This window comes from Dromaius novaehollandiae, chromosome 18 (genome assembly GCF_036370855.1).
Source record: "Dromaius novaehollandiae isolate bDroNov1 chromosome 18, bDroNov1.hap1, whole genome shotgun sequence".
In the NCBI taxonomy this organism is placed as follows: Eukaryota; Metazoa; Chordata; class Aves; order Casuariiformes; family Dromaiidae; genus Dromaius; species Dromaius novaehollandiae.
Window position 1 is genome coordinate 15,973,516 of NC_088115.1, and position 12,491 is coordinate 15,986,006.

Sequence of the window (12,491 nt, forward strand, 5' to 3'; positions counted from 1 at the left end):
ATTACCTGGTTGATTTTGCATGGTAAGGCGCAAGGGTAGGCAGATATGGGCAGACAGGGAGGGGGCATAAACCTGCTCTGAAAATCTGCATTCTCTCCAGTCAGTTGGCTACAAGGTGTCTGTAATGCTTACTGTAAAACCAACTGCTGCTGCAATATATTAAAAGGGGAGAGAAGCAAGGATGAGGCAGCCGATAGAAATAAGCTGTGTTACATATGCTGGAGCACAGGTGACAAAACCAAACATTTGTGTCTCAGCCAAGATAAGTCACGGTACCTTTCAAGCACCGGCAACACAGGCATCTCCACTAGAAAGATAACACTGCCAACAGGAACATACAAAGCTTAAATGCTGATGCTCCAGAACCCTCAAAAGGCTTTTGGTGAGGAGAAACTGCTGGTCAGAGAGGACTGTGCCCTACCTTCTCTGCCTGTAGAAGATCCTCAATCTTAAATTTAATCATTGCTTTCCCCACCACATCACGCAGGACTCTGTAGTTCTCGCCACATGCCAGGTACCGATCGATCTGATTAGACTGGTTATGCCGTATCTACGAAGGGAAAAGCCCATGGTGAGCACTGTGTGGATATTAGCTAGTAGACGAGGAGGAACCTGCTCTTTGCAAATAGAAACATTTCTCCTAAGAGATGTGCCATTTCAGCCTTCACTAAAAGGCAGCAAGCAGGCCTGGCAGCCCAAATGGCTTCGCACTGCCACAACAAACTCCATTCAGTAGAGAGCAAGGGTAAGTCATCATCACAATCGCTCCCGCTACAGTGAGTCCCCCAGGGCTATGCAACATTAGAAACACTCAAAAGAAGCACAAACTGAAGACTAATAGGAGACCAAAGCCATCTCCAAGGAAGAGGGAGGGAGGAAGAAAGAGAGAGGGAGAAAGGGGGGGAAAAAAACCCAAAAAACCAAAAAAACACCCACACTTTTCTTTACCTGTTGCAGAATTTCCACTGGAAACACCCAGTTAAACTGTGCCTCCATGACGAGCTTTTGAGCAAATTCCATCCCATACTGATTAGCAATTTTCCGTACTAGATAAACACGATGCCAGTCATTCTTGGTGAGGCTACAAAATGTCCTCACATTTGCCAGGTAACGCTGCTTCTCCTTTACATGGTCTGGCTCTGGAGGAAAAAGAGCAAAATAAGTGTTAAGCTTCTGCTGCCAGAACTGGCTGGAGCACCAAGCTCCTTTTTCTTGTACTGACTGAACATGCAGGAGAACTTGAGAGCTCTCCCTTCTCAGGAGCTTATTTAGAATCTTCCCTCAGCCCAATTTTAGACAACGACACATTTCCGAGACTGAGGATGACATTTTCAGAATGTCCTGGATTACATGGAAATCTGCTATCGACTTCTGATGGGACTTGGGCTCCCAAGACATATTTGAAATTAGGACTTAAATACTTTGAAAAAGTTTTACTGTGACCCACAATAGAAAAATTCCAAGTTGGAAAAGCTCAGAGGCTTTCCTGTACCTACTGCTCCTCTCCAGCATTAGAAAAATGCAGTCATGCCTCTGCACATCATCTGTTTCCATTTCTTCCTCTCAGGGACAAGTTTTCCCATTACTGTAGTTCATTCTCTGAGCTCTTCCATCTTGCTCAATATTGGCTTTCCATTGTCTCCTCAACTGCCAGGGTGATGTAGCCCCCTAAGAACAGCCTTCCCGGAGACATTTAGCTAGCCCGACATTCTCACTGCAAGTGCTGGACATTGCAGTCATTTGGAATTCATTACATTACTGCACTTTGATGCTTCACAGACTGCGTAAATATCTTTGAGGCTCTTCTCCACACATTGTTCTCCCTTTATGGGGTCAGCGATTCATCTCAGCACTTCATTTACTTATTTTCTGGAAGCATCTTACTCCTTTTTAGCTGCCCAGAGCTCTCATACATATAAAACAAAGAGCCTTACAGCAGTCATGCATCTGAAGCTTCACTTACGCTTTATTCATTTCAGTTAATTTAGTCTGTCGTGAAGAGAATTTCATTACTAGTGCCTAGAGGATAAAATAAATCTCCTTCCAAAAGCAGGACTGCTACATAATTATACCCCAGGGCCTACTGGCACAGCCTTGCTACTAGATACGGAGCACTTCTACTAATACAAGGTAAAGAGGACAAATACTGACTGACATTCCTAGAGAAAGCGAAAGGAAAAGAGCCGAGGAGCTCCTTCTTGGCCATGCATCAACACAAGTTCTAGAACAGCAACAAATCCACTGACTGTGTCTAGCCCATCTCCCATGGTGACTTTATCCCGTAAACAGCATTTCCAGCATTTGATAGTGCAATAATTAGACTCACCTGTGGGCCCATGCAAGTCAAAAAGCAGCTCTGTGGCCATATCCAGGTACAGCCGAACCTTGGCTACTGCCTCCAGATATTCAACAGATGATTCCTGAGGAGTTTCTTGGTTGTTCTTTGGGAGGTAGTTCTCTGGAAAGCTTCTGTCTCCCAGCAGATAGTTTGTATGCTCATATCCAAAGCTGCCTTCGGACTTTTCACACATAGAATCCTAAAGATGGGTGAGGATACTGCATGAATGGCAGAACTACTTAAATCAGATACCCTATGCATTTGTACTGTATATCCCCAGTGCATTCTCACTGCAATAAGCGCATTAAACTTTCATGTCTCTCATCGCACACTCCACTCCAATACAATTAGTTCCCACCTGTGATCACCCAGGTCCCTATCTTCACCTCCATGACATCCCCCCTTGGCAATGTGCCCCAGCTCTCTCCCATACTCCCTAAGCATATAGCTGAGCAAGAGAGTTACAAGCATGCTGACGGGCCAAACAGATGCTGAAACACACACAGTATGTTTCAAGATGCAAAGCTTTACCTGTCTTTCTCTTAGCAAGAACACAAATTTGAATCTTTTTCATCTACAAAGTCACTATTTTAATGAAAACTAGAAAAAAATGAAACCTCTGCCCTGCTGTCAAGTTTGTTCAAAATTGTCCAAAGCGTTAAAAATTATGCAAGGGGAGGGAAGGGGACAACTCTGCACAGTCATCTGAAGTCTTGCGAACAAAGTGCCAGTTTTCCACGGCTAGTTAGAAATCCCCCTGCTTGCTGCACTCTTAACTGCTGGAGTTTGGGTCTTGTCTGGCCTCACCTAATTATTCTTAGGCACCTGTCCCAACAACTTGAAACAAAGGAAACAAGAAAGAAGAATTTATGTAATGCTGCAAACACAAGCCTTACCTGGGGAAAGTAAGACTAGCTACTGGAGAACAGTTCTGAACAAATAATTCAATATAATGTTACTTTTGGGCTTTCTAGTTGGACAACTAGTTATGTACACAAGAAACTAACCTAAAATTGCAGAAGAATTTCTCTTTCTGACTCTCTTCTGTAACAGTTTCATTGCCCAGGACTTCCCCACCCTGCAGTCTTACCTCCAAGCAGTTGACAAAAAGCAAGTAGAGTTCTTTTTTATCATCTTTCTCCAGGATTTGGCTCTGCTCTACCCGCAATAGGTAATCTTGCACATCATTTTTCACTTCATTGAAGCTACAGGAGAGAGAGAGAAGCATCCCTTTAACACAGCTGCAATGCTGTGGCTACTACTTGCGTCCTAAATCATGATCTAACCATGAGTTATGCCCATCTGACAGGTAGGGGTCACTTCGGATCCATCCGGAAGATGGAAAAGCAACTATGCAGGCTTTTGCCCGATGGCATCTAGCTTCGTACTCGCATCCAAGATAGGCTTTCACCATCAACAGTGAGAAATGAGCATTTCTAGGACATAAGTCATCTGATCTATTTTAGGCATCTGAATTAGGAAATAATCACACTTCAGAAATGCCTCTTCTCCTGCACTGACTGTGAAGGGAGGCTAGGGGAACTTGCACAAATGGAGAGGTCTAGGTAAACATACAGATGATCCTGCTCCTGATTAAATGTCTGCGGATCATGAATATTGCTTTCCTGCTCTAGAATGTGTCAGCTAGTCAGCTATCTTCTTGAGGTTTCCCAAGCCACCCATGTTTAGGTTCTTTAGGTTTCCCAGCCCAGGTTTAAGTTAAGAATACCTAGGTAAATCTGGGTACAGACTAATCAGATACTTCACACAAGCTACACGCAAGCCAGCCAAGCTGCGTGACCAATACAAAGGCAGAGGATGAATTTCACCCGTAAAGATTCAATTTTAGTGAATAACGTGGAAGTGAGGAGAACAATCAGGATGGTCATGAAAAATAAAACCAAACTGCAGCCCCCAACATACCATACAGTCCTCTGTCAACTGTCTGTGCTCACCTGTACTTCAAGAGGAGTTTCAGCATTACTGAGCGTATGATGGGAGTTTTATCCACCTCATCATTAAACGGGGACAGAAATTTTGTGTAGACAGCAGGATGATCTGCAGAGTTAAAGAGGAGACAGGATTAGCAGATGAGAGAAACTGGCAAGAGAACTGATTCCACGAGGTTAAGTGTCAGGATGAAGGGTGCTCACCTGAACCTTTCAAAAGGCCCTCGTGAACAAACAGCAGATTAAGCAACTCTTGTATCACTGCTGCCTCAGGGGGTTCATTGTCCTTGAAACACATGGTAGTGACTACATCTATGAAGAAATTATTGCATCTCTGCCGGAACAGGGCATTTCTCGCTATGGCAGTACTAGAAGGGTGAAAAGCATTAGCACAAAGATAGTCAAACACAGAACCAGTTAAGTAACAGGCGAAGCAAAGCAGATGCAGGCAAAATCACCAGCAAAGTGAGATTCCATTCCAGCTTGCCACAAGCCCTGATTTATGCAACGCTTCAACAGTATTGCCTGCGAAGGCTGTATCACACTGCCATTTGTGATCTTAGTTATCAGTGACACCAGATACATTTACGGCAAGTTTCTTGCTAAAATATCACAAAGCAATCTAAGGTGATAAGCAGTTCCATTGCCTGATTAAGCCACTGACAGTGCTTCAGCTTTACAGGGTTTTATATGAATACAGTCTTACAGGGGGCAAGGCAGCTTCCTCTCTTCTTTTGAAACAATAAGCAGAAAACGGACAGGACCTGTTCCAGGCCCATAAACAGCTCAGCAGAGTTTCTTCCACCTGTTCTGCTTGTGTTGGCAACTTCAGAGGAGCAAGTCAGAATTTCCTAACACAACCAGCCCCATTGTCCACCAGTGCAACACTTCCCCCTTGGATGGGATGGAATACCTGAGCTCCGCGGAGACAGTTAACTCAGCATCCTCAATGGCAACTTTACAGACTGGACAATGCATCTGTGCTGGTATTAGCCATGTTCGGATGCACTTCAGACAGAACACATGGTAGCACGGAAGGCATACTGGATCCTTGGGCTCTCCCAGGCAGATTGGACATGGCTTCACACCATATCTGTAATTCAGGAACAGCAATGAACACAATTGTTTCAATATTGTCTTACTAAAAGCCTTTAAACATGTTCATCTGCAACTAGACTAAGAGGAGATAACGTCAGATTTGCTGGCTAACTACTCAGCTTCAGGGAAGGGAATAAAATGCAAGTTACTGCTCTTCATCTGGCTTTCAGTATGCTGAATGCAACACTGCCCTATGCCAAAAACATGGAGGCAACATAGGCAATATTGCTATCAGAACCTACAACTTGTCTCGGTGAAGGTACCTGCAGAGCCTGCTGCTGACTTCCTCTTTACACTGGCACAGTACTTTCATCACTGCAATAAAAGTTGTATGATTCTTCATGTCTGAATCCTGCTGAAAACACTGCAGAGAAAAAGGACAAAGTTAAATGACTCAGCTCTGCTACTCCAGACAAAAATTCACACGATCAGCAAAAGGAAACAGGGGAAGAGGTGAAATAACATCTTGGCTTACCTTGGCAAGAAGCAAAGTGTATCTTTTCAGTAGGTTCTCAAATCCTGGCATCAGAGAGTTGATACCAAACAGCACATGTTGCACAAACAGAGACATAGAGAACACCCGGTTCCAACAGACTCTGTGGGAAGGAAAGCGTAATGACAAGAAGTGTAACTATGAGTTGTGAGCTGATAATGCATGAGGGGGAAGGGAAGTGCAGTATCAGGTCAGTCTAAAGATCTCACTGCCTTTCAGGCTCACCAGTACAGCCTTCTTGCACCTCTCACATAATTTCTTTTTTTTTTCCTTTGGTTATCAGGCCCTGAAGCAGAACCTGGTGTTTTGTCATGTGTTAATACAGTACCTAACACAGTTAGCTCATGGCACAGGAGTCTAGTCTGTAGACAGTGGTACAACAGAATTAAGATCACTGAAAAGACCTTCTCACAACTCTAATTCTTGTATCATAGGAAGTAATTAAAAACAAAATAAAAGTCACCATTAACTAAAGTTTTCTTTGCTATTACGTTAAACTAAACAGGGTGTGTGAGAAACTGAGGTAGCTCCCTGGGCTTGCCATCCAAGAGACAAGACTCTATCTTCGATACAGCAAAGGTCTTCATCTGTCAGTCTTTACGCACAGGGGGTGAAGTGGGGAGACCATGCTGATAAACAACACCCTAATGGGAGTTTTAAGTAAGCCCTGAATCCAGCTGGAATAAACTGGGTAACATAGCTAGACTTGGGGGAGAAAAATCCACATAAGCTGAGAAGAAAAAAAAACAACCAACCAACCAAAACTGGTTCTTGGTGTTTGATATGTAATTCAGCCTAGCAGTAACCTGGAAGAGTTTGTGAAATCTTAAGTCTGAGAACAGCAGCACCAGAGCAGCTTTCAGTCTGTACTGATATTCTTCTTAACAGCAAGGCATAAGATTAAGATTGTTAGCAGATTCATGGTACATACTTCAGCTCCTTTAGCAGCTGATGGCACCGACTTCCACTCCTCTGTAAATCCTCTTTACAAAGAAATTCGATGGGCATATGAAGATTCTTCACTTCCTGCAGCCACTTCTCCAGGTTGGATGTCTGTACTTGATTCTCCAACTTTTCAGCACACACCATTGCAGCTAACACATCTAAAACCTAGGCGTGCATACACAGAGTATGAGTATAACATTGCAGCTGCATTTTAGAATTATTTATGAACCTTGGGCTCTTAGTTTGGTTTGCTAGAGCAGGTGTTGTACTGAATAATGTTTTATTTGATTTTCTTAAGCTCTGGAATTTGCATGCTCATGACTCAGATCATTAGCACATTCTATTAAATCATGTGAAAGCAGTTCAAACTATTATAATACTGCTAGTACAGCTGGACGGGTTTCCAAGAGTGATAATATGGCGGACTATCCGTAATACTAGGGATCCTGACTGGGCTTGTGCTTCCCACTCTTTAATGCTGCTGAAATCAGAAGGAGATTGAACACTAGCTAAATCAGGGAAGATAAAGCGCTTTCTCTACTAGGATTGAGGATCAGAAAATGTCTGATAGCTACTCTACCATCTCTGAATGTGGTATTCCATATCCTTCCTGGTCAACAAGGTGGTCCACCACAGTGGGATGTACAGCCAGGATCCTAGAAAAGTTCTGCAGACGGCTCTTGAACTGATTGTATCCAAGGTGAGCCCAGGGCAAGGATGGCACTGTCTCCTCTCTTCTGGAAGATGTTGCCTTCCACTCCTCTATGCAGGATAAGAAGGCAATTTGCAGACACTGAAAGTTTAGAAGAAAACAAAGTTAAATAAAATCAGAACAAAAAAAAAATACTTAAGTCATTTTGTATCAAAAAGACTGATAAAAGCCTCTGAAATAAGGGAATCAGTACTTTACAAAGAAGATAGCCTTAAATAATGTGGCAGTTTTTATAGGTGCTCCTGTGGAAGTGCTTTTTTGAGTAAGCTCAGCAATTTCAGCAGCCATTCCATGTCAAATGCACTTGCTTTGCGGCTAGCTTGCTGTTAGCCTGTCTCTGAGAGGGAGAATTTAACTGACAAGATGGTGAGATTGATACAGAAGTGCATGTTCACAGGCATCATGCTCTCCCTGTCCAAAGGGTTCTTGATTCTTGTTCCAGACACTGACCTGTAGCTCTTCTGGAGAGGACACACCAACGGTCAAGACAATGAAGTCTGTGATATAGGACTGGAAGAGCATGTTCCTTTCTTCCTCAGTCAGACCAGAGATAAATTTTCCCAGTGGAGTTCTCTGGAAGATATTCACAAACTTCTCGCCTTTGTCTGGAAAACGAGGATACAGAGAAAAGCTGAATATTAGGAGAATGATGGGTTTAGCACAGCTTCTATCCTAAACAGACCATACCAAGTTAATAACTGATGCATGTAACACTACCTCATGCAGAGCACTAACAGGGGATTTGAGGCCAGGCCTTCTCAGCCTAGGAACCAGTCTAGTATTTACTGGATTTCACCTTCTTGCTAACTCTTGATAATTCCACAGTATTTTCAATCTAAGGGCACAGAATATAAGAGAAGTGCTAATATTCAGAAGCACAAGGAAAAGTTAGGTGCACAAAACTGCTGGGTCATACAAGCACAGAGGAACTGAAAGCGACTCCAGGGCTGCAGGAAGGTAGAGGCATGGTAGTGACAAGCTGGAGTTCACAGGGCAGAAGGATGGAGCTGCTCTGCCTTACGGATTCAAGCCACTATCTCACCTTCAGTGCTTTGAATGTATTGAGCTTCCAACCACATGTCATCCAAGTACTCCTTTATCCTCCAGCTGAAGGGCACCACATTCCCAGCATCAGCAAACACCATGTTGCTCTGCACCAGAATTATCTCTGTCTCAGAGCTAGGAGATTAAAAGGTCATTAATGCTCTGGGCATTTACCTGGGAAATGCATTCAGAGGCAGGAAGCACCAGAAACCAAGAATTTAGCTGTAGAAGGGGATGAGGGAAGAACTGAGACTCACTGACACAGCCTTTCCTGACAATTATGTAACATTAGGACTTACTCAGTAAGCATTCCCCAGCAAAAGGGCTGTGATAGAAGGGCACGTGGGTAAAAAGGGATGGGTAAAAAGTGCGAGCATGCCAATACCCAGACAGCGAAGCCCAGGAGTACACAGGATTGGGTAGAAAAAGAGAAGGCTTCTGAAGTCACTAAGAACTGCCCCACTTGTTTGTTGCACAGGGAACCAACCAACATGTTAGTCTCCCATATGGATTTAAAGCCACTGCTGGCCGGGACTCCGCTGCCAGCCAAGCCCTCCCGCGGCTCTCTGCAGCGGCTCACCTGTTCTTACCCACGCTGTAAGGGATGGTCAGAAGTTTTGCATCCCTGAAGATGAACATCCACAGCCTTGTCACCCACTCTGCTGCTGGCCTCACCAACAGCTCCAGATTGCCATCTCTGTCTACAATTGCTATCAGGAGAGCCAGGAATGGAGTGATCACGTTCTGGACTCGCTTCCACAAGGTGTGCCTTTGTGGGCAGAAAGAGATAAAGAAACTCAGAGGGAAGGTGAGCAATGATATCTGCAAGTCAGGAGGTGATTTTCTTGAGAAACTGCTGACATGCACGTGTGATAAAGAATCCTAATCTTGTCTTCAGAGAGCGAGCATGTGTGCACAAAAGAGAGCGCGTGAAAGAGAGAAACACCACCACAACAACCACTACCACAACCCTTCTGTCACTTGTGCCTTTGCTGTAATGCATTCCTGTCCCAGAACGGTCCATTCAGCTCTAAGTCACACTCCCTCTGGAGCCAGGAGAGGACAAAACTCCCGTCAGAGAGTTTCCAGCACAGATTTGACACTGAAACTGCAAATACTCAGTTTACAGAAAACTGCTGTCTCTGCTGAGCAGTTGCCATTGGCAGACTTTTCTTGGAACCTTGCAGGTTACGAGATACTGCTGTTGTCCTCACCTGAAGGTGCCTGCCTCCTGAAGAGCACTGAGGTTGGAAGCCTCCCGAAGCAACCAGTTTTTTAGGTGAAAAGAATTTTCTTCTTGCTTCTTCAAAAGGGTGGAAAGGCGACTCTTTGTTATCTTCAGGAAAGAGGCTAGAAAACACCACAGACCTTGCATTTTCTTTTTTTAACTGCCTTTGGATCAAAACCCAAATATCACAGGAAGCACAGCATTTTACAGTTGTTTCAATAATCAAAGGGGAAAATCAGCCACCAGATAGAGCACAGCCAGAGTCAAGACCCAGAATGTCAGGAAATTCCAGGAAAAGCCCTACAGCCCCCAAAAGAATGGCAGGTTCAAGACAGACTCCAGCGAGTTCTCACTGGAGTGCAGGCACACACTCTTGGGAGCTCGTTCACCTGGGCCAGCCACCTTGTTGACACTATAGCAAGGGCCACTGATCTCTCTTAAGCTACAAAGCAGAGACTTCTTTTATATTCTGGGGCACCAGTGGACTAACTTACATGTTTTGCTGGTCTCCCAGATGCTCAGGGACTCTACCTGCTGCAGCTTGGGAGCACATACCTTTCAAGTCATCCTCTTTGGACAGAACGCCAAGAAGAATCTCAATTCGCCTTCTGCTACGACTAAGGTCTTCATTTTGGTCCCGTAGCATCCCCACAGCACTTTGCACACAGCTCCTCAGGAGTGCAGTGGTGTCCAGGATTTCACCCTTCCCAGGGACAGCATGAAAACAAGTTCACTATTCTTCAGTTGTACAACCTTGCCCCACAACACATATCCCTCTTAAAACGGTTACAGTGCTCTCCTAGAAAAGGCCTGTGCCACTTCTCTTCCATCTCCCAGTTTTCCTCTCATCCCAAGCTGCAAATCTAAGTTCTCCTTTTGTTACCAAGTAAATGATATGACTTCTGTTGGCCCTTAAAATTGGCTTGCAACACAGCATTTGTATGCAGGCAAGATAAGATTCCTATAGGGAAGAAAACCCAGCAGTTCAAACAGAAGTGGAAATGATAAACCTGACTTGGGGGATATACCCCCTTGCTGGGAGATATTTAAGCACAAGGGGGGCAAAACCACATGCAGTCATTCTGGTACTGAGCATTCTGCAGCATCACACTGCCAGGCAGCACTAGCCAGCCTCAACGTGGCTGCAGCACAGCAAAGTCCACAGCCAACTCCAGCTTCTGACGCACCCCTCGACTGACAAGCACAAGTAGCTGCAGCGGCAGGTTGAGAATCACAGCTCTCAGCTTCAAGGTGCACAGACAACTGAAGCTTTCTAAAACCAATGGCAGTGACTCAAAATTAGGGATATGAAATGGCTAAGGAATTGGAGAGTCCTTAGAATGGTTTGCTTCTTTAGTGAATCTCATTATGACTGAATAATGGGGAGGAATTTTTGTCTAATCATTAACATCATTAACATAATATTCCTGATGATTTCAAGTGAATGTGGATGTAAAAGGTACACTGCACCTTTGGATGACAAAGGGCAGGGAGCCATATTGACAGCTGAGAAGCAAGCAAATGTTTTCTGAACTTACTTCATAGTTCTCTGTTTCTGGCAGTAGTGTTTCAACCTCCATCTCTGTTTTCTCCTGCCCTTCTCCATTCACAGGAAGAGCTGCAACCAAGGTGTAGAATTCTTTTTAGAAAGAAGCAATTTACTGCTGCGATCAGATGAAAGTTTATTTAGGGACTGCATCCTAGAGCAGCAGAACATCTGTCAGAGATCCATTATCACCTGCACAGCTAGCTGAGATGCAGCTCTCTAAACACAGTTACCACTGCCAAGGCTGCCGAGCTTCATGCAGCAAGAACTGGAAGAAATGAGACACTCAGAGCTTATGGGCTAGGCTCTAACAGAGTCCTCATAGCTGTATTCTGCCTCCTGTAAGGCAGTATGGTAGAAGAGGAGAGACTAGGAAAAACTGAGGGGGAAAGAAAAAGTCTTTTATAATCTTCCTCCAGGTTTAGGTGAATAGATCTATATTCATGCAAGTTGAGAGACTCTCTGGAGTAACACCTTGCTGGTAGTCTCCCTACATGCAGTGTAAGCACATCTCTGAGCTGCCACATTCACACCGGCTGTGTTCTGGGCCGTGCTATGCAGCATCTGCTGCCTCCCGTGCTGCGACAGAGTGCTTTGTGTGTTCAGCAGCACAAACGCTACAGTTGTGTCAAAAGAAAAAGAGAAATCTACCAAATTAATTTAATTAATGAACCAAAACTTGCAGTAGAGGTAACAGACTAAATACAAATGTAAATCTGTAGCCACACGGCATCCCCTACAAGGATTAGAAGCTGAGCAGGGGAAATCATTAGAATCATTGTACCAGGCACTGGCTCTATTAGTACTAAATTTGGAATAGCTCTTTATCTCCCCTTTTCCTCCACTGGTGTATCAACACTACCAGCTGGCAATAACCTGCATTTAGCTCACCTTTTGTTTTATCTGAATCCTCACAGAACATCTGGCTGATGGTGAGGTTCTTCAGGGCAGTCATATCGGAGGTCATGTCCTTGGATCTACGGAGATCATCTATATGCACTGATTGCCACAGTCCTGAAGAGAGGGGACAAAAAGTCATCTCATGTCTACAGCGTGCCCTTCTAGAAGAGCTTCCCAAGAATTATCTCCCAGTACTTATGAACTGGCAGTTGACATTCAGAGTTTGCTTATTCTCACT

The 12,491-nt window shown here is 44.3% G+C and overlaps 1 protein-coding gene across 3 annotated transcripts in view; it reads right to left on the reverse strand.

The window, feature by feature from the left end:
- Positions 1-12,491, reverse strand: part of RNF213 (ring finger protein 213) — a 57,064-nt gene that overhangs the window by 12,760 nt on the left and 31,813 nt on the right. For all 3 annotated transcript variants that reach the window (XM_064522848.1, XM_026112962.2, XM_064522849.1), the window contains exons 32-49: positions 12,245-12,367; positions 11,346-11,425; positions 10,363-10,510; positions 9,794-9,929; positions 9,160-9,348; positions 8,578-8,714; positions 7,986-8,140; positions 7,404-7,616; positions 6,810-6,988; positions 5,861-5,981; positions 5,649-5,749; positions 5,201-5,380; positions 4,492-4,655; positions 4,294-4,396; positions 3,429-3,543; positions 2,327-2,537; positions 949-1,139; positions 422-550 (exon numbers count right to left, since the gene is read on the reverse strand). In XM_064522848.1, the coding sequence (XP_064378918.1) occupies positions 422-550; positions 949-1,139; positions 2,327-2,537; positions 3,429-3,543; positions 4,294-4,396; positions 4,492-4,655; positions 5,201-5,380; positions 5,649-5,749; positions 5,861-5,981; positions 6,810-6,988; positions 7,404-7,616; positions 7,986-8,140; positions 8,578-8,714; positions 9,160-9,348; positions 9,794-9,929; positions 10,363-10,510; positions 11,346-11,425; positions 12,245-12,367 (2,675 nt within the window). The remainder of the gene's footprint in view (positions 1-421; positions 551-948; positions 1,140-2,326; positions 2,538-3,428; positions 3,544-4,293; positions 4,397-4,491; positions 4,656-5,200; positions 5,381-5,648; positions 5,750-5,860; positions 5,982-6,809; positions 6,989-7,403; positions 7,617-7,985; positions 8,141-8,577; positions 8,715-9,159; positions 9,349-9,793; positions 9,930-10,362; positions 10,511-11,345; positions 11,426-12,244; positions 12,368-12,491) is intronic.